Source organism: Ixodes scapularis, unplaced genomic scaffold (genome assembly GCF_016920785.2).
Source record: "Ixodes scapularis isolate PalLabHiFi unplaced genomic scaffold, ASM1692078v2 PGA_scaffold11__112_contigs__length_91849675, whole genome shotgun sequence".
In the NCBI taxonomy this organism is placed as follows: domain Eukaryota; kingdom Metazoa; phylum Arthropoda; class Arachnida; order Ixodida; family Ixodidae; genus Ixodes; species Ixodes scapularis.
This window is the reverse complement of record NW_024609837.1, coordinates 9,338,468-9,365,433: the sequence shown is the minus strand read 5'-3', so window position 1 is coordinate 9,365,433 and position 26,966 is coordinate 9,338,468. Positions and strand designations below refer to the sequence as shown.

The following is a 26,966-nucleotide window of genomic DNA, read 5'->3' as shown; positions in this document are numbered from 1 at the left end:
GAAAACATGGCGGCGCTCGATGCATGTAGGAGAGGATGATCGGTGAGTCGGGGAATCGGACGAAGTTGTCTTTTTAGGTGCCCGACGACTTGTCCGACTTCGAGATGGAAATCGTCAAACGGTCAAAACAACTGGGTTTGGTGTCTGTGTGTCGTAGTTTCAGTTGTGACTCCGCTGGGGCAGCCTTTCACGCAGAACCGACGCGACGTGGCCCCTTGCGTCGCTCACAAACGTCTACTGCGCCTTCTCTTCGTCCTCGCACCGTTTCAAAGAATTTGAGATAGCTGGAAGGTCCATAAAAGGACTTCAATCCCGAAAGTCAAGCGTCGTCTGCTCGTAGCCGGTTGTCCGCGGGACGCCGGCAAACATGGCACTTCGAGTGGCGGCGGTTCGGAGGCATCGCAGAAACTCGACTTGCTGGACGGCTTGATATTTGACGTCACTGCACTGGCGCGGATCGTGCAAGAACTTCAAATTCGGCATTTGGATCTTGTTTTTTTTGCTTCACAAATACTAAATTCCCAGGTTTTAAATTTTGAGGGTAATGTCCTGGCATCGTTTTCAATCGTTTCGGATAATGAAAAATAATGATTTTGACGTGTCAGTGCCCTTTTAATGCTGCAAGGATGGCCTTCATTGTAGTGGTCTGTAGCATTTGATGCGCATTGTTTTGGATCCTTCGTTTATGGTGCGCCATGCAACCGTGGATGTTCTTTTCGTAGACAATGTAATGGACGACAGAGAGTGGATTCCCTCGCATCGTTTTGACTTTTTGCTCGTGTCTTTTTGCACACTTTGTTCTTCGGCCCTTACGTTGCAGTCTCGCGTTTTTTGGGAGTGACGTATGTAGGGTAATAACTCGTTCTCACGTTGGGATCTTTTTCCCGTTTCTGTCGCCTCTCGCACAACCGTGACGGTTATGGCGAGACACGCTAACGCCCTCGCTTCCCTCTCTCCCTCCCTCCCTCACCACCCCCCACACAGGAGCAGCCCTGAAACAACAGTTGCTACCACTTCGGTGTTCTGAAAGGTTCTCCCACGCGCCTACAAAGAAAATGCGCAGCCCTGGGCAACGACAGATCGGTCCTTCCCCAGACACGGCCAGACCACGCAAAATTCGCTCCATCCAAGGAGCGGGAAGGGCAAGCGCGTCGTGCCGAGCAGAGTCTACTGAGGGCCGCAGCTGCACGACAACAGCAAAAGGCGCAGGACCCTGAATATCACGCATGAGAGGCAGTGTGTAAGTGCAGAAGGCACTAAGACCCCCGTGTTTGCATGGAAAAGGAAAAGAGAAAGTGTCTCTGACGAGCCACAGACGAGGATCTGCGGGAGGACATGGAGGTGGCAGGATCCAGACTTCGTCGTTCCCTCCGCTGCGGCGACCATCACATTAGAAGCGCGTCTCGGTGTTGTTTTCTCGCCGAAGAGCACATTTTATAAAAGCACACCTACAACTATACTACTAAAAGAGGAGCTCGTAAAGCAATTACTCTAAAGCACGTCAGCAAAGGGTATTTATTTTAAATCACACCTTGCGACTACGCAACAGCTGCCGCTGTTGACTGTTGATCGCAATCCACTTTGCATGGTCGTTCGCAATTTTTTACAGCGAAGCTGTTTAGAGCCAGTTCTCCCAATATCGTTTTCGCGGACAAGCGGCTTGGCAACACCAAACTCGAATCTGTTCACCGTCACCCTCAGTCTCGTACGACGAGGAGAGTTGCCCATTGTGTTCCATGCCGTCTCTTCCCGAACGCTGTCGGCAACGGAGGCTAGCCGGTCCATTGTGCTGTAATGGAGCTTCACCTTCTTCCCCGGCGTGAGTGGCCACCTATGTTTGTGCCATCGAGCACGTCCCGTGATTTGCGCGGCCCTACTAGAATGAAACGTCATCGTCTCACCTGCATATCGTGTGTGTCCTGTGTCCCGTGACGTCAAGATCGTGCTAGCACTCTTATCAGTCGCCCTTTGGAGTCACGATGGGTCGGCCGCGTCGCCTTTATTCCGAGCAAGAAGAGGAGGAGCGCAAGGAGCGGCGACGTGCGCTGCAGCTCGAATGGCAGCGCAACAAACTCCGCGAAGCCATTATTGCCTCGTCTTCCACTGCGCCCAGTGGTTCAAAATTCCTTGCGAGAAAAGGGCAGATCGCTCGCTTTGGACGCGCGATGGGTCGGCCGCGTGTCTACGTTTGTTCGGAGGAAGAGCGCAAGGAGCGGCGACGTGCGCAGCAGCGCGAATGGCTGCGCAACAAACGCCACAAAGCTGCTATCGCCTCGAGTTCCACTGCATCCGAATCCCTTGCGAAAGAAGAGAAGATCGCTCGCCTGGAACGCCGCCGAGAACAGAACCGGGAGTGTAACCGGCGCCGGCGGGCCAACGCCACGGACGAGGATCGTGCCAGGGAAGCCAAGCGGAAGCGCGAGGCCCGGCGACGACAGGACGCCACGCCGGCTGAGCAGTTCCCGGGTGCGACGGCGAGGTTCCGGAGGGAGCTCATGGAGAACCCGTTCGGCGTCACGTGTGACAGAGTATGGCTTCACTGGTCTTCCATTTTCACCAGAGTGGAGAGGCTGAAAGTTTATTTTATTTTCTTCAGGGACACTTTGGCCCGGATCAGTTCCAGATAGCCCCGAGGAGGACTAGCAGGGAAAAGGAGAAGAGTGCCAATGGTATGGACCCTCTCCTGTCACCGGCTGCTTCCTGGTCCGAGGTTCTCGCGAGAAATATTTCGCGTTCCGACTTGTCCGGATGAAGTTGAGCCTTTTAAGGATTCATGTGACATCCTCACGTGTGTGGTTGACGGAAGCTTGTGCACCGAGAAACTGGGATAGAGGAGGAGACAAGAGCACGTGGGGCACTGCGCGAGCACTGCACTCGTTGAATGCGTCAGAAGGCCATCGTCCAGCATTTATCTCTCTCTCATTCGACGAGGGCAGTGGTGACAAGAGCAGCTAGGTTTGGGTGTACCCACTAACCATTAAAAGCGGAGCTCTGCGTTCCGACGTCTCTGTGTGCTCTCGTCTGCTCTTCCCTCCGTTTCTCTGTGCACAAGTCTGATCGCGCTGACATTCGACAACAAAAACGGCAGATTGACGTCCTGGGAATACCTCCTGTTCCGACTGAACTAAACCTTGGAAATTTGTCCTCTGTCCGTGTGTCCCTCTGTTCCTGCCGTCGCGTTTTGAAGGCGAAGCGGCGCCATTTGTGCGACGCGGATTACGCGTCGTCTGCATTACACGGAAGGGACCGCAACACACTCTTTTCAAGTACAACCAAAACGGTTGGTACGTGAACCGTAAACATCTGGCCAGTGCTTCGCAGTCCTTCAACGTTGAGGCCAAATTTACAGAATGCAAGCCCACGCTTTGTCACATTGGGAAGCCGCAGCAAGACGTGTCGACTTCGGGGGCAGTTCCTCGTCCGTCGGAGCAGGCTGCGGCCGACGTGCGCCCGAAGCGCTTTAAAAACTATCCGTCGGGAAGGGAAGTGCGTTCACTGTCTACGTGGACCGGGGTTTGAGACCGATTTGGTTTGTGCGCAAAACAATTGGAAAGTGCTGGCCAAACAAATCTGCGCACCTGATAGCCTAGACTCCTTGGAACTTTGCTCCACTGGCCAGGCATTTCTGAAGGAAAGCAAGCGAATTTGCAGTCATTTGGAGACAAAGTTTTATAATTTCATTCAATACATATATTTGTGTATTTTCTGTGACTGGCTATCTTATTTGATTTGTTTGACTTTTTAATCATATTTGATTCGTTCCTAAAGTAATTAGAAGCTCTGCGCACATGATACACGCGAGATGGTGACTTCGCTTGTCGGCGGCTCTGGCGGTAGTGGCAGTTGAAGTGCCGGTCTTTCCAGTTCAAACTTTTAACGCTTCTCAGAATTTAATTCAGAGAGAGAGAGCTTACATCCGACGGAGAAGCTCTGTGAAGTACCGCCGGTTCTGCATCTGAAAAAGTCAGAATGTCGTTTAAGGGGCTGCGCAAAGTGAAACCGTATGAGAGGTGACAACGTTCGCCTTCAATATTTTCATTCAATGCTTTTACATTTGAGCAGCTTGCAAGCACTGTACATGCTTCTGCCAAATATTTAAAAATGAACCTTTCCATCGATCCCTTCTTTTAAACTTTTCCTTGGCACACGAAACCCAACCACTGGAAAACATATTTTGGCAAAAAACTGTTGTCGAAACTCTAATCCATTTTTTTTCTTTGTTGGCGTAATGTGAAGTCAATGCATTACCAAGCTTTTAAAGTAACCTGTTTTTTTCTTTTGCTTTTTAGAAAGGTTGTAAATATAAAGCCATTCCTTGTTGCCATTAGCACACCATTTTTTGCTCCTTAATTTAAAGCTTTTTTTTCTTTTCATAACTTAGACAGGGAGGCTTCTGAAAAGAACTTAGGAAATTACTGTTGTGTGGGTCATCTGTCAGGCCAGATGCATGCTGGTCCCAACAGCAACTTGTTTACTATTTCATTATATATATATAAATATAGATGTATATATATTTTCTTTTTTTTAATGCAAATATCATTTATCATGCTTTGAATGTTTTGTCTCAGATGTGCAGGATGACTTTGAAGTGCAAGAAAGCGAAAGCATACTGCCGGATGATGGACCAGGTGAGTTTTCACTTTGACGTCTTTGGCCTGTGTGGCCGATAGTTTGAGGGCTTGGCGTTACTGGTTATTGAAGGGTCTGTGCCTTGTACTCTAGAAGACTTCATCACTTATCTTCATGGCTTCTGAAAATACCCATAACTCCATAAGAATGTTAGTGTCAATTGGATCATTTCATTAATAATGGCGGTAGCTCAGTTTATCATTCCTGAAAGACGCTTCAGATGAAGTGCATGACTTGCATAGCTTGCATCTAAGAAACCTAACCTTTTGATTAATTAAAAAAAACATTCTTGAGGTGTGCTATGCAAAGATAGCCGAATATCATTGATAAGGGTGGCGGACAGTGTTGGAAAGTACTTTAAGTACATTGTACTTAGCGGTATGGAAACCAAATATCAGAGCTCATCTCTCTGCTTCAACCTGAAGCAATTGAAGTAGGACTTCACAAACACCAATATTTAATAGAAGCAAACAAGAAAACAGTTTGAACCGAATTAAATGCACAAAAAAATATGCAAAATTTAAAAAAATCTAAGCCAAAAAAAGAAGTTATTGAGGAAGTTTTGGAAACCTTTAAAATTTCCCTCAGCGAGAGTAATTGAGCCATTGTTTGAAAGATACCGACATAGATCAGCAACAGCAACATCATTTTGCTTCGTGAATACGGATTTGTTCTTGAGTTTTGTTGTAAGATTGTTTCATGAATGAGCTCTGTCACCTGTTGCGGACGACGACGAAGTTGGGGCAGGCAGTCGCACAAATATGGCTCTAGTCCGTATTGCTTGTCAGTCATCATGGACAGAAGTGATGTCTTAGTCCTCGCACTCTCGTAGAACTGGTTGGTCATCACCGCTCCGCAATATTCCAGTGATATGCTACCCGCCTCAGGTACTTCTACAGAGCGAGTCCAAGTGGCAAAGCTCATAACCAGCGTACACTTGGCCCTGCATGACCTAAAGGCGTCGAGGGCACGCCGGATCTCCTAAGATCCATCACGCTCCTCGGTGGCTGCTTTTGAAGCGCTCGCCAAGCTCCCGTTATTTAGAAGGAAAAAAATATAGCCATCTGCTCAAGATACAAGCATGCAGTTACCATTAACAGGTTTAACTGATCCTGTTCGGGGACCTATTCCTTGTTGTTTCCTGTAAATATAAAGTTTCGATTCAGTATCCCTTTCAAGTACTACTTCACGAAGGTTCAGCAAACATGTACTTCACTTGAAGTATATTCTCCGAGTATGTACTTGTATTTCATTTCAAGTATTTTTTTTTTTAAAGCGCAGCTCTTAGGCGCTTGTATCCAGCTTGAGCGGCATCGGTGTCGCTGTCGGCGTAACCGTGACGTCGCATGACCCTCGTGACGTCACGAGGGTCACGAGACGTCACAAGGGTCACGTGACGTCACGTGACGTCACGAAGGTCACGTGACGTCACAAGGGCCACGCGGGGTCACAAGATGTCACAAGGGTCATATGACGTCACAAGGGTCATGTGACATCACGTGACAGAGGGGAGGGAGGAGGGGCATACCCTCCCCTCCTCCTCCTCAAGAGCTGCGCTCTAATTTGGCGTTACAGGAAGTGGTAAACGTCTTTCATTTATTCTGATAGTTTCCGAGGTAAATACAACTCCCGACTTCAAAGCACATTCCTGAAGTTCGAAAAGAACAAAATGGCATATTGTTGCGTGAAAACGCGCTGTCGTCTTTCAAGATGTCGTCTGTTCATCTCTCTCGGTGAAGTCACGGCAGCTATAAGACAGATACAAGCGCCTTATGAGTTTGTTCTGTTAAATAGTTTCTCAGTGAGAGTAAAACAGCTAGTATCTGCACCCACTTGACATTATTCAATACTTGCCGCCGTTTCTGAAAATTACTGATGGACCTGGGGCAATGCCCCAGGTGCATCACAAAAACTATGGGAATATAGTGACATCACAAAAGATTGTGTTATAAAGTTACTTTGAAAGTACATTGTATTTATAGTAGTTTACTTCAAGTATGTTGCACTCTGTGTACTTGCTACCGTACTTGAAGCGCATAAGCTCCCATTTACTTTGTACTTCACGTAAAAAGTATGTTTTAGATGTGCTCTACCCAACACTGGTGGCAGAGCACTTGTGTGCTCAGAAGTGGCCCCTAACAGCATCTTAATTTCCAGGGGGTCACTCTGTGTTCACAAAGTCTCTTGCCATCTCTTTTTGCAGGCTGGGGTGGATCCAGTGATGAGAGTACCATTTCAGCCAACACTATCAAGACAGGTTTGTTGCTGCATGAGCACTTTGCACACTATGTAGCAGCTCATGTTGGGTGAAAACGTGGCGTGAAAACTGCTGCTAACTTTTGAGGTTCATACGATCAAACACGACCCATATAGAACGGACTGTTGCACCCACTTCTAGGCATATCTTCATCAGTCTGGGGAGTGGGAACGATAAGTAATTTTGAGAAGTTACTCGTCCTACGAGAAGTGATCCAGTGCATCTGCGGCTTCGATTTCTGCGCTTGTGTGGCTCCATTTTTCTAACACAAATTCTTACAATTGGACACCATTATAGTTTGAGGATATCTATATTCATTTACACCGGGACAAAAAGCCGCTAGTCACTATTTCTAGAAGGGTGAGGATTCACACAAATTACATGTCACAATAGCCATTACATACACGCTGCAACTGCTAATGTGTCGTGGCACTGCAGAGGGCCGGAGCCTCGTCAAGGAGTTTGGGCTAGCTTTTGCTTCGCCTCCTTCGAGGCTTTTTTTTTAAAGAGCATGTTATACGGAAGGCTAAGTAGAAAAAGATTGAAACAGAAAATGCTAAATGTAAGTGACATATGAGCATAACCCTTCCAAGTTTTCTAGCTTTTTTTGCATACATTCCGGCATGACCTAAAACGCCCCCTGTAAGCTCCATTTTCGCTATGGTCACGGATAAAGTGCAAAGGGCAGGGCATTTCTTTTGCCCAGCCTTTGTCTGGGCTGTGCTTTGTCTGCATGCGCGCATGCTCGACGTGCACAATATGCCAAAGTGTTGTCGAAGGTAGGTTCCTCACATTGCAAGCAGGACAGCTGAAGGCTGGGCAAACTCAGCATAACTCAGACTCCTTGGCATAACTCAGACATATTAAGCTGGGCCACCTTTTAGCGTGTCGTAGTAGTCTTTTCATTGCGTTTTAGTGCGAGCTAAAACTTCGGCGTCTCATCGCTCCACTTGCAGAACCACAAGATTATGTCGAACAAGACGAAGAGCCTGGCAGCCATCTTGCGTCCGTGAAGTCGGGTCTGTCATTGAATTTATGCCTGTTTTTAGGGCGTATTGAATTTCTAAACGATTTTTGTTAAAAAAATATTGCTTTCTTTTACGCTCGCAGAGTCGGAACTCTATGGGGTAGATTGGAAACCTCACAGCCTAGTGCCTGCTCTTACCAAAGGTAGGTTGCCGATAACGCTTCTTTTTGTACCTACCGTAAAATGCCGCGGAACCGCCCGCTGAGTTCACAATGAACATTTCCGAAACTTCGGAATTCAAACTTCGGAATTCTGCGATTTTCTACGAAGTGTTATCAAAAAGTTCCGGGACTGATTTCGTAACGTAAGAAAAGAGGGCAGCACAGTGACACTCACGCAGCAGTCGAAGGAAGGGACCTTTGTGTTTCGTTATACCAAAAGGCGTCGCTCTGCGAACGTTTGGAGCTGCACTACACGAGTTTTTGTGACCACGTGCACGGTCACAATTTGACCATAGACTGCAGACCAGAATGAGAGCGAGCATCAATTCTGCGTCAGACTCGACAAACATAAAACGGAAGTGGCACACATGCTTCAGGAACGGCAGAACATTGCTGGAAGTCAAAGAGCGGTAGGGTAACCTTATTCGACCCCTCCTTGACTACGACGGCCTTCTGCCATTCCTGTGGCACGAGTGCCACTCAAAACACTTGCACACCTGGCTGCTTTTTGACATAAGCCTTTTAAATAATTTCTGAGGTTTCTGTCTTAGATTTGCCGAGTTTGACGTAAAACTGACGTTTGCTCTCACTTTGGCCTGCGGTCTATGGAAAGATCGCCATTGCGCTCGTGCATGTGGTCAAACAAACTCGCGTAGCGCAGTTTCAAATGTTCACAGAGTGACACCCTTTGGCATAATGACGCAGAAAGGTCCCTGCCTTCGACTGCTGCATGATTAACACTGTGCTGCCCTCTTTTTTCGTGCTACAAAATTGGTCCCAGAACATTTTGATCACACCTGGTACGTTAAGCGCCCGATTTGATTGGACAAGTGCCCATGTCTAGATTAACCGAATTTTCGGCGAAAGGGGGTGGGCATTCCTCCGGTGTTTTACCGCAAGATCCCGTCATCTAAATGTCGCGTCTTACATCATTTTTTGTTCTTTCCTTCTACCCGCCGAATTGCCAGATTACATGGATACGACGAAGGTCACATTCCACATGAATGCAGGTCTGTACTCCATTAACCTAACACTTTTGAGGTTCAATCGCCGGCAATCTGTTGGACGTGGTCTCCTTCTGCAGAGCCGCAGGTTTCCGAAGCGACCCAACGACACGATGGCGTGGTGGTGGCCGTTAAGATTGGTCCGTTGTCTTTGTGGTGTTTCATGACTAGGTTCCATTCTAAACCTTGGAACCACTTGTGTGTGCAGAGCCGCAAGACGGGACGGAAGTTTGCATCGAGGAGGTTCCTGTGGGGACAGGTACGTAAAAGAATGACAACCGACCAAATCCTAAAACCTGGAACCCCACATTTCGAGGCCTACTGGGTTTTTCTTCGGGGGTGACGGGCGACGGTTGTTGAAGAGCAGTATCTTTATATCTTTCAGCTACGGGGCAAAGCCCGTCGACTTAGGCTGTGGGTAGAGCGCCGAGGCACCCATTTGTTTCCTGGCGTCGTTCAACCGTGCCGGGATTCTACGAAAAGTTTATGCGGAGGTTAGTCTTTGCGTTGACGGCGCCGGCGGCGTCGAAAGCAATCCAGTGGTCTTCAAAGTCGCGGCGCTCAACGATTGCGCTGCGCTCGTGGTGAAATTTGTGCGTCGTTCCTTCGTCGGCACAGTCTTTTGTCGAAGTCCTGCGTCTTGCCGACGTAGGTGGCTGGTTTGTCCTCGCAAAAAATCTTATCTTGCCTTTTCTTTTTTTTCTTTTTCGGCAAACCATTCTTTTGTTGGGGCTGGAGCCGTTCTAGCGTGGAGGTCGACTCGTAGGCCGTGTTGATTTTTTCTTTGGCTAGCACGCCTGCCAGCGCTTCATCGTAGGGTACGCAGAAGCACGGGGTGGAGCGAGGCTGCATACCCGCTCATGGTTGCTGGTGCTGGCAGTCTCTGGCTCGACGACGGGCAACACGGTGGATAAAGGGGCTCGTATATACCCATTCTTTTTTAGATTGGCACAGAGGGTTTGCTCTTCCTTTTTTTTTTTCTTCGTTTGAGACGAGCGTGTATTTCTTCGCCCTAGGCACCTCGACGGCCGTCGCCAAGTTGCCTCCGAAAAAGAGTCGAGCAGGCCTCGAAACGGTCCCTGTTTTTGGGATAGGGTTCATTGTTGTCCTTCATTTATTGTTTCTCTAACCGGAAAAATTTTTTTCAAATGTTTACTTTCGAGCCCACACAATGGCTGTTTTGTGGGCTGTGGGACAGGCTGGATGCACAATTATGTCATTGATGACTTGTTTACAATTTTTTTTTTATATATATATATTTTGCTTTATTGATCATGTCTCGCGTGTTTCGTCTCGGATGTGTGCTATGACTTTGCCACCTGGCAGTGTGGAACTGTTTCGGCGAACACTGGACTAGCATGCGCATCTTGTATGGATGACAGTCTGATGGGTCGACGTTAGTGGTAGTTATTGGGATGTTGTTGCTTGGACACTGAGAGACTGACATTTGTCAAAGTACATTGGCACATTGCCGTCCGTGTGATCCTTTCATTATTAATGATGGGAAAACTGTTCTGTGGTGAGAAAGGGGTACTCGGTGTTTTCTTCATAGTCACCGACTTGCCTGAAAATATGCTAAACACACATACAAACATCCCTGAAATACTTACCGAAATATCAAGTCAAAATATATTTTTTGCTAAGTTTTTGAATTTACGATTTGGTCCTCGTATTGGCAACGATGACAAAGTGACGTCAGCAGAAGGCAGGGGTTCACTCTCAGGGCTGCAGACTTTGTCACCATCTGATTACAAGCAGTTTCATGGTGTCGGATGTAGGCTTTGTAATTTTGTTTGTGCGCCCACGCAGCAGCACGTAGCAAGTGCTCAGCATAGTCCATTTTTGGATTGTCCGCTCGACCTGCAAGCCTGCCTTCTCCCGACATCTGGGCATTAAGAAGCGCGGGTATATTCGAATTTCTCGCTGCGTATCCCCGTGCGACCTGCGCGTATGGTGCCTTGGCAGTCTGCCAGCTTTGCAATGCGAGCTACGTGCTCCCCACGGGCGCAATCCGACCGCAGGAAACGCCAGGGGCCGCCGTGTTTTGTTCGCTATATCCAGTGTCCCTGCCATGGGAGTTCGATACAGAAAAGCAACACTCCTATACAATTACATGTGATTTTCAAGGGGATGTTTGAACTGTTGGATATAAACAATAATTCGAATTACCTGGGTGTGATATATAACCGGGCTCGACTGTAGTTAGTTGGGGTAACTCAAAGAATAACTGGAGTACTCTTTTAATGGCACGATAATCTCCAGTGCGCAACTTTTTATGAATTGTAGCCTCTTGCCATCTTCTCTTCCAGGGGTGGATGATTCCAGCGGCAATGGCACGATGGCAGCTGTTACTATCAAGACGGGTGTGTTGCCAGATGACCAGTGTACATGCAGTGTGTAGTAGCTTTTTTCGGGTTAAAACGGAGCAGGAAAAGGACTGCCGACATGCGATGTTTCTACGGTGAAATGGAAGGACTACAGACAACATGCAGTGGGAGGGCCTGAAAAGTTTGCAGTCAAACGGCTCTTTTTTTTAAACCAGATCGTTGTTGCCGTTCAGCAACACTACAACTTCAGGAGCCGCAATAATTAACGAAAAGATGAGAAACTGTGAGTTTCATTTTGAGAAATGTACTTGCAGCAAGCCGCATTTTATAAAGTTGTGGCACAAAGAATATTTTAAAAATTTTGCCAAATCAGAGTTAGTAGCAACAATTATTCTGCCGTAGTATGATACCCAAGTTCTAATCTGGTTCTGAAAATACTAGGCATTAATAATTTAATGTTTCTTCATAGTATATTAAAGTAAAACAAGGCAGTTTATTTCATGCTTCAATTGTATATAATTAAGAAATATGTGATCTCTATGTTTCCAGTTCATCTCTCCAATAGCTAGTTTGTGCGATTATTGCACCAACTATCTTTTTATACAAAGTACAAAAAAAAAATTGTAAAGCTGGCTGCTCCCAAGATATTTGTAACCCCCATATCTATAAAGGATTGAGCACAGTTGCCCTCTTCCTTGGCACATTTCACGGTATTTCTTAATGTTGGAAAAATTAGAGCACAGTTTGTTCTAGCTTTATTTCCTTACACTTTGGCGTAACCTAAAGTGTTCCTTGGAACCATTCTTGAAATTATTGTTAGTAAAGCGGGTACTGATTCGTCTGGCGTCGCACTCCGCTCGAGGAGGAGGAGGAAAGAAGGAGGGAGAGGAGGATCGCAGAGGAGGAAAGAAGGAAGGGGAGGAGGAATAGAGAGAGAGAAGAGGAGGGGGTGAGGAGAAAACTGGGAAGGGGCCCCCGGAAAATTTGTTGGGGAAAAAAAAAGAAGGGGAGTTGCGGTCAAAAAGGTCCCCCTGCGATTTTTTTTTTTTTTTTGTGGGTAGTTTGTTGTGGGGAAGCAGACAACGACTTTCAGAAGCAAGGAGCGTGCGCTCTTCACATTGCGGCTATTTCTCAGGTTTTCAAGAACGTACTAGATTAATGGTTTTGATTTTGTATTCGTGATTTGTAGTTTTTTTGCGAAACTGGGTCAATCCTGGGTAAAATTGGTTTCCCAAACTTATCTTAAAGGGATTGTTCGTATTCTGCTGACAACTCGCCACGTTGCGCCGTTAGCATTTGGAATCTGGGTTGTATTTCGCAACGTGAATTATAGTTTTTTTTTTTCGGGACTGGGTCAATCCTGGGTAAAAATTTGTTTCCCAAACTTATGTGAAAGGGACTGTCCCTATTCCGCTCGCAAATCGCCACGGTGCGCTGAGCCGAGGGTATTAAATATATTAACCCAATTAATTATCTGTAAAAGCGACCAGTGTTTAGTCAAACATCCAGAAACAGAGTTTCTAAATCTGCTAGAACGCCCTAAGCACGTGAAAAGAAGATATCGCATTCCAAATCGTCTGCTTCCCCACAACGAAGTACCCACAAAAAATCGCCGGGGGACGTATCCTACCCCAAGTTCCTTCTTTTTTTTTTTTTCCACAACAAACTTTCAGGGGGCTTTTTCACAGTTTCCTCCTCACCCCCTGCTCCTCTCTCTCTCTATTCCTCCTCTCCTTCCTTCTTTCCTCCTCTCCCTCCCTCTTTCCTCCTCCTCCTCGAGCGGAGTGCGACGCCAGACGAATCTGTACCGTAAAGCGCATTCAGGGCTTCTCCATCGTAGCTGTTAAGCTTTGGCATATACACCCGTGAGCGATATGAAGGTGAACAGCCCTCTTCTTGTTTTTGACCCTCCTGCAAGTTTTGGAACAAGCTCTGTTCCAGAAGAGGGCTAGAACGCAAAGTTTAGACTCCAAGCCACGTACCATTTGAGGCGTTGAGAGTTAGTATAGCTTTAGGGAGCCGTAAAACAGGCAAGAAACCGGGTAAGGTGTTCACTTTCATATTGCCAGCGGGTGTACCTCTTTCTTTTGTATCTGGGCAGAAGCCATACATCTCGTTGCATCTCAAGCTAAGCCTTCTTTTAGGATCTCTTAATAGTTCAGTAAACTTTCGTTAGTTCGACCTGGGTTAATTCAACTTTTCGTTTTCTTCGATCGTGTTCGAAAGTCCCGGCGAGCGCCCATACATTTCTATGCGAGGAAAAGTTTGATAGTTCAAACTGGGGAAGACTCCGCATCAGATAATTCGTCCCGGGCTCACGTTGCACGGCACCACGGTAGAGAAACCACCAACGTACGGCGAAACACGGGCCTTTTGCTGCAAAACGGAATGTATGCAGATATGTGCCTGCTCCTCTACGCCATTGAGATGGACCGTAGCGAATGATACGAGCCAGCACAACCAATCTGGTGTGAAGTAGTGTGGAGAACATAACACGTGGGCGCGCAGACAGTGCGCACTCTCAAAGCGCTTTTTCTGTAGCATCGTGTGCGGTCCATCTTGCGCGCCGAAAAGCGCGGATTCTCTTTTCCTTTTTTTTTTTTTTTGTTATTTTTCTCTGTCACCGACGGTCTGGCTGCCCGGCGCCAAAGTCGGCTCGTAAAAATTAATTTCTTCATTGTTTTTTGTTTTGTTTTTTATTTTACTTTGCAATTTTTTTTGGTGACGTGACGTTTAGTTACATTGCTCTTCGGAGCATGCTTTTTGAACACGCATTCTAAGCGCAGATGGCAGACCATCCGTGAGTACTTGGACTATAAAAGGAAGTTTAATTTTAACCGTTTAATATGTCCTTTTTTTATTCAATCATTCGGATAATTCTACCAAATTTCAAGGTACTGTCGGTCAAATTAACAAAAGTTTACTGTATTGTTTTCAAGGTGTTTTAACATAAGCTGATGGGTTACTGTTCCGTCCCTGCATTTGCAGAGCCACCAGAATATGTCGAGCAGGACGAAGAGCCTAGCTGCCATCTTGTGTCCGTTAAATCAGGTCTGTCCTAAATTATGTGCTTGTTTTGTTTTACTCTGGGCCTTAACATTACCTTTATTAAAAATGATCTCGTTTTCTTCACTCCCAGAGCCAGAATGTTACGAGGAAGTCTGGCAACCTGGGAACCCAGTGCCAGCTCTTACGAAAGGTATCTTCTCGATAACATTTCTTTCCGTAATGAAAACATGTCGTCAAAATGTTACGTCTGGCGTCGTATTGTTCTTCCCGCCAGGTGAACCACCAGATCACATGGACCTGACAAAGGTTACGTTCCACACGAATCCAGGTGTGTATTTCATTAGATTAGCAATTTTGACATTCAACTGTCGGCAACAGGTTGAATTCGACCTCGTCCTTTGCAGAGCCGCTGGTTTCCGAAGAAGCCCAACAACGTGGCAACGCAGCGGTGGCCGTCAAGATTGGTCTGTTGTCTCTATGTCATTTCACGGCTGGGTGCCATTCTGAATGTTGGAACCACCTTTGTGCGCAGAGCCTCACAATCCGACAGAAGTCGACGATCCGGCACTTCCCGCGGAGACAGGTGCGTAGCTACGCTTCATTTTATGTTATTTTCCCCAATTTAGGTGTTTTTTTTTAAGGCCGTGAGATTCAGCCTTCACGCTCACCGCGGTGAAGGGATCACTCATGTACACCATTTTATGCCGAGTCGGGTCACAGCAAAGACTGCAGGTAACCTCGTAACTCTATTGCTTTTGAGGCGTAGAGCCCCCGTTCCTATGTTTGCTGGTCGAGCGGGAATGTCGAGGATGAGTTTCGGTCGTTTCAAACTTCAGTTTCGAACTCACCTGTAATCTTTTGTATGAATTCTTATCTTTCATGAACCCCCATCACAGACTTCCTAGATTTTTCGACTCCTTGCTTGCCCTTGTTTGAAATCGGCAACGTCCTGTCTTTCTGTACTCCCGTTACGGCAGTTCTGTATATTTAGCACTCTGTAAATTAAAAAATACAAAAATATTGCAAAGCATTTTTGAAGGGCCTGATAGGACAGATTATATGAGCTTTGATCTGTGAAAAGTAGAAGAAAAATTAAGGCGGCCTTCATTTTAAACCGATTTTCCAATTGCAAAATTGGTAATCTGTCTACATTTCAGTGAATTTTTTCAGGAAGGTAGTCATTTTCCATTTCAATGACAATTTATGTGAATATTAAACAAACGCGTCCAAAACATGTTAAAATATTTCAATTTCCAATGTTTTAAAATCCGTATCCATAAAGCTCTGAATCGCTTAGTAATCGATGATACATCGATGATACATGTTTAGTACCTCCTTTTATTTTATGTACAGTTTTTGCACAAAAATTATTAAACATAAGACAACAGCAGTTTTTCTTTAATAAATATCCAAAAGGACGGCTTCATGCAAGTCGCAAAAACATGCTCGTATACCGACAGCAACTTTGTTACTTTTTTCCTCGAGAAATTTTATTTTCCACAAAAAATGTTTGAATATGTTTTTGCGGTGGCACAAGTAAAATATGTCGTTCGGTAAAAATAAAAAAATGTCGACCCGACATGGTCGTTCGATGCTATCTGAAAACGCCCAATACAAACAATCTCAGTCAACAACTGGAATTCTTTTTTTTGCAGTATTTTTGTTTTTTTGGCGTTATGCGGCCCTCCATGGTGGCGAATCTATTGTCGCTCACAGGCGGCGCAGGTTCAGGTTCTGCCGTGTCCTACCTCCTATATCATGTTACCGCCAAGGTTGTAGGCTGATCTGTTTGCAAAATCGTTCCGGTTGCTTCCTTTACGTCGCATAGACGGAAACGCTGTACGCCGGCTGTTGAAACAAGCACCGCGATTCATGTTACAGGGTGTTGCACCTCGATCGCTCCGGCCCATGGGCATTTTTGGGTCGGTTGTACGAACATGTATTAGGAATGTTCCCTTCAAATCTACCGTCCACCTCTGTGCTGTCAATTCGTCTTTTCTTGACTACCATGTAGCACTTTTACGCTTTCTAATAATAATGAAATTATAAAGAATGGGTATTTGCATGCCCCATTTATGGCAACCACGTCAGCATCAATTTGGCCATATTTCTCGCTTCGCAACTTCAAAGCCACACAAATATTGCGTTATGTTTTCGCAGAATCTGTCATAGTCCGTGGCAACTTAAGAAGGTAGGGCGAAGGAAAGGAAGACCAGGCAGGAGGAAGCAGACGGAATGCTAAAGAAAGAAGGTTTCCCCCCTCTTTTGTCCAGCGTTCCGTCTGCTTCCTCCTCCCCAGCCCGTCTTATTCTCGCCCTACCTTCTTGAGTGGCAACGGACTATATTACATATTGTAAACATTAATTTCGGAGAGTTTAAAGAATATTGAAGATGTCCTTTTTTTAAACGATTTTCAAAATATAGTATATTTAGTTGACTGCCCCTGTGTGAAAAATTTTCGTAAATATCTCCCGCTAACCAGGACAACAATATTTCATGCAAAGATGAACTATGTACAGGGCAATACTCTGGCACTGTTTGAAGACCTTAACTTCTATAGATACGGAGAAAAAAATCTTTAATCCCGAGCGTTATTCTGCAATGTGCCGTATTTGTGAATTTATTTCACAAAATAACGACCTTATAGTCGGTGATTAATACTTTTTGTGAATCCTTCCAATGCCTAATTTGTCAGTAAATATTTCTAGACCCGTAGCCAGAACAATTTTTCAGGGGAAGCCACCCGAAATGGCAACATCGCGCGATATGCAAAACGCGCACATGTTTTGCATATCGCGCGTTGCAAAGGCAAATTTTTTTTTTTACAGCGGAGCTGTTAAGGGCTAGTTTCCCCAGGATCGTGTTCCCTGCAAAGAAATGTCGACCGAAAACTCTGGTTGCCGCCGTCACTCATAGATGGTGGTAGCTGTCCAGAGTGTTGTGTTTGCCGGTTGTCCGCTTGCTGCCGTCGCTCGCTCGGGGGAAGAAGAGTGGGAACGGAATGAGTGGCGAAGTGCGCAGCAGCGCGAATGGTTTCGTAACCGTTGTGAGGCTGCTATCGCCTAAAGTTAGATTGCGTCGAGCGCTTCAGATTCCCATGCAAAAGAAGAGCAGATCGCTCGGCTGGAAGGCCACCACCGAGAACAGAAGCTACAGCTCCGCTGCTCTTCCTTCTTCACCAAAGTGGAAAGGCTGAAAGTTTTTTTTTTAAACAAGGATTGGTTTAACCTTTTTGGGCGTGGTGCCAGCAAAGTATATTTTTTTTCCTGAAAATTAAAAATGGTCACCGGACATGGTTGTTCAATCTTATCTGAAAACGCACATTGCCATCAGAGTGATCATTTCGTTATTAATGTTGGCAAAGCTCTTCTGTGGTGTTGAAGGGGTTCTTCGGCGTTTCCTTCATACTCCCCAAAATGCCTGAAAATGTGCTGAACACACCAACAAGCATAGCTGAAATAGTAACCCAAATATTGTGCCAATTGTTTTTTGTTTTTTTTTCCGTTAAGTTTTTGACTTTACAATTTGGTGCTCGCATTGGCAACCATGAAAAATTGACGTCATCGGAAGGCAGGGGTTCACTCTCGGGGCTGTAGACTGTGTCGCCAACTGATTACAAGCAGTTTCTCAAATGAATGCTTTGGAAGCTTGTTCGTGCACCCACGCTGCAGCACGTAATAACTGCTTGGTAGAGTCCATTTTTTTACTGCCCGCTCGACCTGCAAGCCTGCCTTCCCTTGACGTCTGGGCATTGAAAAGCGGGGGTATATTCGAATGTTGGTATGGGCATCATTTCCACTTGCTGATTTCACAATAACTATTCCGAATTTCACGGTACTAAATAGCATACCAGAAAGGGTAAAGGCATGTGAATCGGAACATATATAGTTAGTTGGGGTAGCTCAAAGAATGGGAGTAGTACTTCTTTAATGGCAGCATAATCTTCAGTGTGTAACTTTTTAGTAATTGTAGCCTCTTGGCATCTTCTCTTCCAGGGGTGGACGGTTCCAGTGGCAATGGCACGATGGCAGCTGTGACTATCAAAACGGGTGTGTTGCCAGATGACCAGTTTACATGCATGGTGTTGTAGCTTGTCTCGGGTTAAAACGGAGCAGGAAAGGGACTTCAAACTTTTGAGGTTTCTAAGGTGAAACAGAAGGACCACAAACAAAGTGCTCTGGTACAGCTCTTCCGAGATGTTTGCAGTCCTATAGCTCTTTTTTTTAACCCGGTCATTGTATATCCAATAACATTATAACTTCAGGAGCCAGAATAATTTACAAAAAGATGGAAAACTGTGAGTCTCATTGTTAGAAATGTACTCGCAGAAAGCCACGTCATATAAAGTTATGGCACGAAAAATATTTTTTTTTTAAATTTGGCCGAGTTAGGGTTATACTAGTAGAATACCCAATTTCTAATCTGCTCATGAAAACGCTAGGCATTGTAGAGCTGTCTTCTTTTGTAGAAATTAATGCAGTGTATATGCTTCGATTCTATATAATTAAGAAAAATGTGATCTACCTATATGTTTCCATTCATTTCTACAATAGCTAGTTTGTGTGATTATTGAACCATTATCTTTTTATACACAGTACAAAAATAAAAACCTGTATTTTAAAAGAGCTGACTGCTCCAAAGTACTTTGTAACCCCCAGATCTATAAAGGATTGAGCAGAATTGCCCTCTTCGTTGGCACATTTCACGGTATTTCTTAATGTATGAAAGATTATGGCGCAGTTTGTTCTAGCTTTATTTCTTTACATTTCGGCATAACCTAAAGCATTCCTTGGGACCGTTCTTAATAGTATTGTTTTTGCGTTGTTATATAGCATAAGCTAATCTGTTGATGTTCTGTCGCTGCATTTGCAGAGCCACCGGAATATGTTGAGCAAGACGAAGAGCCTAGCTGCCATCTTGTATCCATTAAATCAGGTCTGTCCTAAAATTGGTGCTTGTTTTTTTGTTTTGTTTTTTTTACTCTGGGCCTTACAAAGCGTTACCTTTATTAGAAATGGTCTCGGTTTCTTCTTCACTCCCAGAGCCAGAATGTTATGAGGAAGTTTGGAAACCTGGGAACCCAGTGCCAGCTCTTCCGAAAGGTATCTTCTCGATGACATTTCTTTCTGTAATGGGAACATGTCGTCAAAATGTTATGTTTCGTCTCATACTGTTTTCCCCGCCAGGTGTACTACCAGATCCCATGGACGTGACAAAGGTTACGTTCCACACGGATCCAGGTCTGTATTTCATCAGATTAGCAATTTTGACATTCAACCGTCGGCAACAGGTTGAATTCCACCTCGTCCTTTGCAGAGCCGCTGGTTTCCGAAGAAGCCCAACAACGTGGCAACGCAGCGGTGGCCGTCAAGATTGGTCTGTTGTCTCTATGTCATTTCACGGCTGGGTGCCATTCTGAATGTTGGAACCACCTTTGTGCACAGAGCCTCAAGATCCGACGGAAGTCGACGATCCGTCGCTTTCCTCTGAGACAGGTACGTAGCTACGCTTCATTTTATGTTATTGTTCCGAATTTAGCTTTTGTTCATGGCCGTGAGATTCAGCCTTTACGCCCACTGTGGCGAAGGAATCGCTCGTGTACTCCATTTTGTGCCGACTTGGATCGCAGCAAAGACTACAGTTGACCTCGTAATTCGATTGCTTTCGAGACGTAGAGCTTCCGACGGTCACTGGTCGAATGGGAATGTCAGGGATGAGTTTCGGTCGTTCCGCCTTCGGTGCGAGATTCCCGCCTTCGATGGTGCCTAGGAAGGCATAGAGCGCTTGCTGCTGATGTCCCGTCTTTCTCATCCTTTCGGCAACCCTTGGCGACTTCCAGAAAGTTGTCGCGGCTTGTTCGCTTGCCAGCTTCTTTTTAGGCGAACGTGATCTTTCACGGTGCCTGGCTCTCTAAAACCGAGCCGTGAAAAAGGGTTAAAAAAACGTTCGACGAAAATCGCCAATAGCTTTTTGCGCGACACGTCGCCATTGCGAACGTCTGGTTTCTAGCAAAGTCACCAAATCCCGGGAAAGGGGCACCGTCAGTACGGTTGCCATTTTGGTTCGGGCGGTGAGCAGTTTCTCTTCGACCTTTTTGACCTTGGCGAGCTGACCCTAACTCCCGGCTGCGCGTTGCCTTTCGAAGGTATTTCTCGTACACCGAGATCACGTTACACAGGCACTCGCGAAACTAGGGCACATCCTCGCGCCATTACTATGTGTGGCATCAACGCTTGGTGGCATCAATAAATAATTTTCTGTCTTAAAATATTCAAGAAGAATGGCATCCCTGTCAGAAATCGGTGGAGATAAGCACGATTGATCAGTTCATTGCATGCACGGCGCCAAAGACGCTTATACTGGCTAGGAACGCTTTCAATGGGACGATGCTCCATAGCAATCTTGGTGCCAATTATTAAAAACAAAACTTGTGATGCGTCGAAAATTTGGAAGGACCAAAATGGAAATTGCCATGTCAACAGAAACGTATCAGCTAATCGCCTTGCGTGGTTTCAGTCGTTTCTGTGTTAGTATCCATTTGTGTCCGTCTACCAGGCGGGGAAGGCAATGGCGCTACTTTCCCAGCATCCAGCTGATGCCACTTGGCACGCGTGGCACTGCATGGCGTAAAGACTTGAAAGCTTCTTCTTGGAGATGAGCACACGAAACAGATTACAGCATGTGTGGTACTTGTGCAAGTGGCAGCATCAATAGGATGCTTTGCGTCTTGCTTTCCTCTCGCGCATAGGAAATGACAGGGTTTTCTTTTCTTGCACTTTTTCCCCTCAAAACCTACCCTCGCCAAGTTTGAGTATGAAAAATGCACCACCTGAATACACTCTCGTGGAAAGATTAATTGCATTTCGTTCGTTGGCTTTTTCACGCAGTCAAATACCTTTGTAACAAAGTCCGCGGGACTGGCAAAATTTTTTGTAGTAAAGTTATAACTGCGTTAACTGGGTTGTAGTAGTTGAGCACAAAAAATCGTGCGAAACCGAATTTGAATTTTCTTATATTGACGTATCTGCGCAACATTTGAGGTGTTTCAGGAAACCGTATAGTGCCAAATATAGTAGGAGCGACATCAGAATTAAGGTTATGCACTTCGACGATTCACTTATCAAAAGGGGGAACGGTGGTAGAATCTGCTCGCACGTCGCAGCGCTGAACACGTGGGGCGAAAGCTCGCGCTGCAAACTCCAGGCACCTTGGGCTCGACCATCCCCTCTTTTTGTTTCTCTAAACGAAAATTGTATTGGCACGGGTTTGTGTACGCACCGCTGCTGGACGCATTTTAAAGACACCATGATAGCGGTCGTATCACCAGTACCGAGACTGGGAAAGTTTGTCTTCTAGAGCCGAGACAGCAGGCACTCCTTGCTGCAGACTAATCTCCCGCTGTCCAAACTTCCACGCACCAAACTTGCCTCAATATGAATCATAACGATCGCTAAACTACCGACATCGACCCCCCATAACATAGGAAAGGCATTCGCCAACTGTGTAAGTGTGGCTTTTCCTAAATTGGGCGGTGGCAAGCGCCTCCAAGTGTCCTTTGGAGGAGGCTGTCAAGATGGCCGTGCTGCTTTCGATCGAGCTGACCGAAGCTTTTACACGTCTGTCTTGCACGAAAACAAGGGCGCGTTTCTTCCTCTGTGGCTCTACTGACTTCGCTTAGATTTTGACATCGCGGGTAGAGTTGCAGATCGCTTCCTCGACCGCGCATCATTGCTCCAAGGCGGAACAGTTTGGGACTCCGAGCGAAATTGGGATCCTTAAAAATCTGACGAAGCTCGGCGCGTCGGACAAACAAATGCCAAGACGGCATAAAAATATTCCTTTTTATGTAATCTTGTCAAATGCATTGACGTACATGCAAAATAAAAAAAACGAGTGTGTGCACTGTGCCGATGGAACGTTAAAAAGAAACTCATCATGGAGCAGAGTGGCGCGTATTCGACGGTGTGAGCAAAAAAAAAAGTGTATGTGGCCACACAAAATGAAGGCGGCGGCACCAGCTTCGTCATGCCACTTCCCCTAAAGCAGTGCCGCACGTTCTCGGTCTTGAGTCTGAATAATTTGTTAGTGTACAACCTCGTGTCTAGATGGCGCTTCCTGACTATGTTGCTGCATAAAAAGCCTGTATGCAAGGACATAGTCACGTAGCGCCATCTAGATGCGAGGTCATAGACTAATAATTTGTTTAAACCCAAAACCGAGAATGCACTGCGCAGGGGGGGTGGTTTCAGCTGTTGCCGCTACCGCAGTATTTCTCTTCTCTAGCTTAACATTTACGTACTTTGACAATTTCGTAAAATCAATTACTTTTCACATAGAAATTTCTTTATATCAGTCATTTTTGCTTCGTGGGGTCGTAAAATTGCTTCGTTAAACGAAAATATTTTTTTAACAGGAATTCGTTCTAGTAGTTCGGGAAACTCATTAAACGCATGGGAGATTGGCCGGAACTTTATTTTACTTCACTAAACAGGCGTTTTCGTAGTAGAGGCGTTTGTTATCAAGGCGTTGGACTGTATTGATTTCTTTACGCCCAATAGCGCCCCGACGCACATTGTACATGGCGTGATGCGCGTGCCATCCACCCGTTCTTTGTAGGCCTGGATGCGGCAGCTGCGAAGGAGTTCCAGCAAGATGCAGTCCCCGTGAATCCCATTGGCTCGTATTCCGTCCTGGCTCGGCCACCGCGGCGGGTCTTCCCCTTCGTCTCGGACAAAGCACAGCCGCAGGTGAAGGTCATCTACTTCCGCAAGGTGGAGCACGGCATCGCGATGCAGCCCGTGGTGACGACTCTGCCGGTCGCGGAGGTGCAGTCTTTCCTGGCGGCGGAGTCCCAAAACCCGGGCGTCGTGCCAATGTGGCTTCCTGGTTCCGGTGAGTCTCTCGGATATCTTGGGTGCAACGTTTTCGGTGATGTCAGTGCGAGATTTTCGCGTTGCAAATGCTGCTGTCGACGTTTTCGTTTCTCTTTAGTTTTGTAGACTGCCCAAGAAGTGCCCGCCCAACTTTTGGTGAAAGTCGGGTGACTGTGGTTCTGTTTTAAGGGCAACAAACAAGATGGCAACCAACGAGGAAACATTCTGACAAAAAGGCACATTTCTTGTTCATGTAGGTGAAAGCAGAGGCCTCTTTTTGTTGGTTTGTTAACGATGCACTAACGAGGTTTCTTTTTTTCGTCTCTCTATGGCTTAAGGCAAATGGCAGCGTAGGGGAAAGCCAGCTAGCAGAGCAAGCTGGCTTTTTTTTTCCAGGTGGCCGCGTCAACCACTCGAAATAAAAAATATTCTCTTTTGCGGACAGAGTGGGGAGAGAGCATGAAACACCCTCTCCCGCTCCCTCCGCAAAAGAGATTTTTTTCTTTTCTCCCAAAAAGTTATTGTAGCCGCACAAAAAAAAAAAAAAAAAAAAAGAAAAAGCCGGCGTGCTTTTTAAGCTGGCTTTCCCCCAATGCGGCCGCTCGCGTTGGGGGAAAGCCAGCTTGCAGACCGTAACGGTGCTCTTGGCAGTTCGATGTATCGGTAGCGGCTGCTATTTTTGTTCGATGTAACCGTAGTTTTTGCTATATATTATCACTAACATTACTGTGCACAAAAATTGTGCGATAAAAGAGATAATTCTATGTAAACGGGTTCGATATAGTCGGGTTTGACCGTATCTGCGTTATAATACTGTCAAGCCCGGATATATCAAATTCAAAGGGGATCGTAAAATAGTTTGGTATACATCAATATTTTGATATCCAAAAATATGTAACCATAGTTTTTGCTATACATTATCACTGTAACATTATACTGTGCGCAAAAATTGTGCGATAAAAGAGATAATTCTATGTAAACGGGTTTGATATAGTCGGGTTTGACTGTATCTGCGTTATAATACTGTCAAGCCCGGATATATCAAATTCAAAGGGGATCGTAATAAAGTTTGGTATACATCAAAATATTGATATCCAAAAATATGTAACCATAGTTTTTGCTATACATTATCACTGTAACATTATACTGTGCGCAAAAATTGTGCGATAAAAGAGATAATTCTATGTAAACGGGTTCGATATAGTCGGGTTTGACTGTATCTGCGTTATAATACTGTCAAGCCCGGATATATCAAATTCAAAGGGGATCGTAAAATAGTTTGGTATACATCAATATTTTGATATCCAAAAATATGTAACCATAGTTTTTGCTATACATTATCACTGTAACATTATACTGTGCGCAAAAATTGTGCGATAAAAGAGATAATTCTATGTAAACGGGTTTGATATAGTCGGGTTTGACTGTATCTGCGTTATAATACTGTCAAGCCCGGATATATCAAATTCAAAGGGGATCGTAAAATAGTTTGGTATACATCAATATTTTGATATCCAAAAATATGTAACCATAGTTTTTGCTATACATTATCACTGTAACATTATACTGTGCACAAAAATTGTGCGATAAAAGAGATAATTCTATGTAAACGGGTTTGATATAGTCGGGTTTGACCGTATCTGCGTTATAATACTGTCAAGCCCGGATATATCAAATTCAAAGGGGATCGTAAAATAGTTTGGTATACATCAATATTTTGATATCCAAAAATATGTAACCATAGTTTTTGCTATACATTATCACTGTAACATTATACTGTGCGCAAAAATTGTGCGATAAAAGAGATAATTCTATGTAAACGGGTTTGATATAGTCGGGTTTGACTGTATCTGCGTTATAATACTGTCAAGCCCGGATATATCAAATTCAAAGGGGATCGTAAAATAGTTTGGTATACATCAATATTTTGATATCCAAAAATATGTAACCATAGTTTTTGCTATACATTATCACTGTAACATTATACTGTGCGCAAAAATTGTGCGATAAAAGAGATAATTCTATGTAAACGGGTTTGATATAGTCGGGTTTGACTGTATCTGCGTTATAATACTGTCAAGCCCGGATATATCAAATTCAAAGGGGATCGTAAAATAGTTTGGTATACATCAATATTTTGATATCCAAAAATATGTAACCATAGTTTTTGCTATACATTATCACTGTAACATTATACTGTGCACAAAAATTGTGCGATAAAAGAGATAATTCTATGTAAACGGGTTTGATATAGTCGGGTTTGACTGTATTTGCGTTATAATACTGTCAAGCCCGGATATATCTAATTCAAAGGGGATCGTAAAATAGTTTGGTATACATCAATATTTTGATATCCAAAAATATGTAACCATAGTTTTTGCTATACATTATCACTGTAACATTATACTGTGCACAAAAATTGTGCGATAAAAGAGATAATTCTATGTAAACGGGTTTGATATAGTCGGGTTTGACTGTATCTGCGTTATAATACTGTCAAGCCCGGATATATCAAATTCAAAGGGGATCGTAAAATAGTTTGGTATACATCAATATTTTGATATCCAAAAATATGTAACCATAGTTTTTGCTATACATTATCACTGTAACATTATACTGTGCACAAAAATTGTGCGATAAAAGAGATAATTCTATGTAAACGGGTTTGATATAGTCGGGTTTGACTGTATCTGCGTTATAATACTGTCAAGCCCGGATATATCAAATTCAAAGGGGATCGTAAAGTAGTTTGGTATACATCAATATTTTGATATCCAAAAATATGTAACCATAGTTTTTGCTATACATTATCACTGTAACATTATACTATGCACAAAAATTGTGCGATAAAAGAGATAATTCTATGTAAACGGGTTTGATATAGTCGGGTTTGACTGTATCTGCGTTATAATACTGTCAAGCCCGGATATATCAAATTCAAGGGATCGTAAAATAGTTTGGTATACATCAATATTTTGATATCCAAAAATATGTAACCATAGTTTTTGCTATACATTATCACTGTAACATTATACTGTGCACAAAAATTGTGCGATAAAAGAGATAATTCTATGTAAACGGGTTTGATATAGTCGGGTTTGACTGTATCTGCGTTATAATACTGTCAAGCCCGGATATATCAAATTCAAAGGGGATCGTAAAATAGTTTGGTATACATCAATATTTTGATATCCAAAAATATGTAACCATAGTTTTTGCTATACATTATCACTGTAACATTATACTGTGCACAAAAATTGTGCGATAAAAGAGATAATTCTATGTAAACGGGTTTGATATAGTCGGGTTTGACTGTATCTGCGTTATAATACTGTCAAGCCCGGATATATCAAATTCAAAGGGGATCGTAAAATAGTTTGGTATACATCAATATTTTGATATCCAAAAATATGTAACCATAGTTTTTGCTATACATTATCACTGTAACATTATACTGTGCACAAAAATTGTGCGATAAAAGAGATAATTCTATGTAAACGGGTTTGATATAGTCGGGTTTGACTGTATCTGCGTTATAATACTGTCAAGCCCGGATATATCAAATTCAATGGGGATCGTAAAATAGTTTGGTATACATCAAAATATTGATATCCAAAAATATGTAACCATAGTTTTTGCTATACATTATCACTGTAACATTATACTGTGCACAAAAATT

General features: G+C 44.4%; 1 protein-coding gene across 1 annotated transcript in view; it reads left to right on the top strand.

Moving 5' to 3' along the window:
• Nucleotides 1-26,966, top strand: part of LOC8027082 — a 33,597-nt gene that overhangs the window by 2,091 nt on the left and 4,540 nt on the right. The window contains exons 2-23 of the mRNA XM_042288817.1: nucleotides 985-2,528; nucleotides 2,597-2,669; nucleotides 4,569-4,628; nucleotides 6,833-6,886; nucleotides 7,843-7,905; nucleotides 7,997-8,056; nucleotides 9,043-9,084; nucleotides 9,159-9,218; nucleotides 9,287-9,337; nucleotides 11,388-11,441; nucleotides 14,394-14,456; nucleotides 14,545-14,604; nucleotides 14,689-14,742; nucleotides 14,819-14,878; nucleotides 14,947-14,997; nucleotides 18,410-18,463; nucleotides 19,287-19,349; nucleotides 19,457-19,516; nucleotides 19,601-19,654; nucleotides 19,731-19,790; nucleotides 19,859-19,909; nucleotides 23,031-23,306. Of these exons, the coding sequence (XP_042144751.1) occupies nucleotides 1,980-2,528; nucleotides 2,597-2,669; nucleotides 4,569-4,628; nucleotides 6,833-6,886; nucleotides 7,843-7,905; nucleotides 7,997-8,056; nucleotides 9,043-9,084; nucleotides 9,159-9,218; nucleotides 9,287-9,337; nucleotides 11,388-11,441; nucleotides 14,394-14,456; nucleotides 14,545-14,604; nucleotides 14,689-14,742; nucleotides 14,819-14,878; nucleotides 14,947-14,997; nucleotides 18,410-18,463; nucleotides 19,287-19,349; nucleotides 19,457-19,516; nucleotides 19,601-19,654; nucleotides 19,731-19,790; nucleotides 19,859-19,909; nucleotides 23,031-23,306 (1,972 nt within the window). The 5' untranslated portion in view covers nucleotides 985-1,979. The remainder of the gene's footprint in view (nucleotides 1-984; nucleotides 2,529-2,596; nucleotides 2,670-4,568; nucleotides 4,629-6,832; nucleotides 6,887-7,842; nucleotides 7,906-7,996; nucleotides 8,057-9,042; nucleotides 9,085-9,158; nucleotides 9,219-9,286; nucleotides 9,338-11,387; nucleotides 11,442-14,393; nucleotides 14,457-14,544; nucleotides 14,605-14,688; nucleotides 14,743-14,818; nucleotides 14,879-14,946; nucleotides 14,998-18,409; nucleotides 18,464-19,286; nucleotides 19,350-19,456; nucleotides 19,517-19,600; nucleotides 19,655-19,730; nucleotides 19,791-19,858; nucleotides 19,910-23,030; nucleotides 23,307-26,966) is intronic.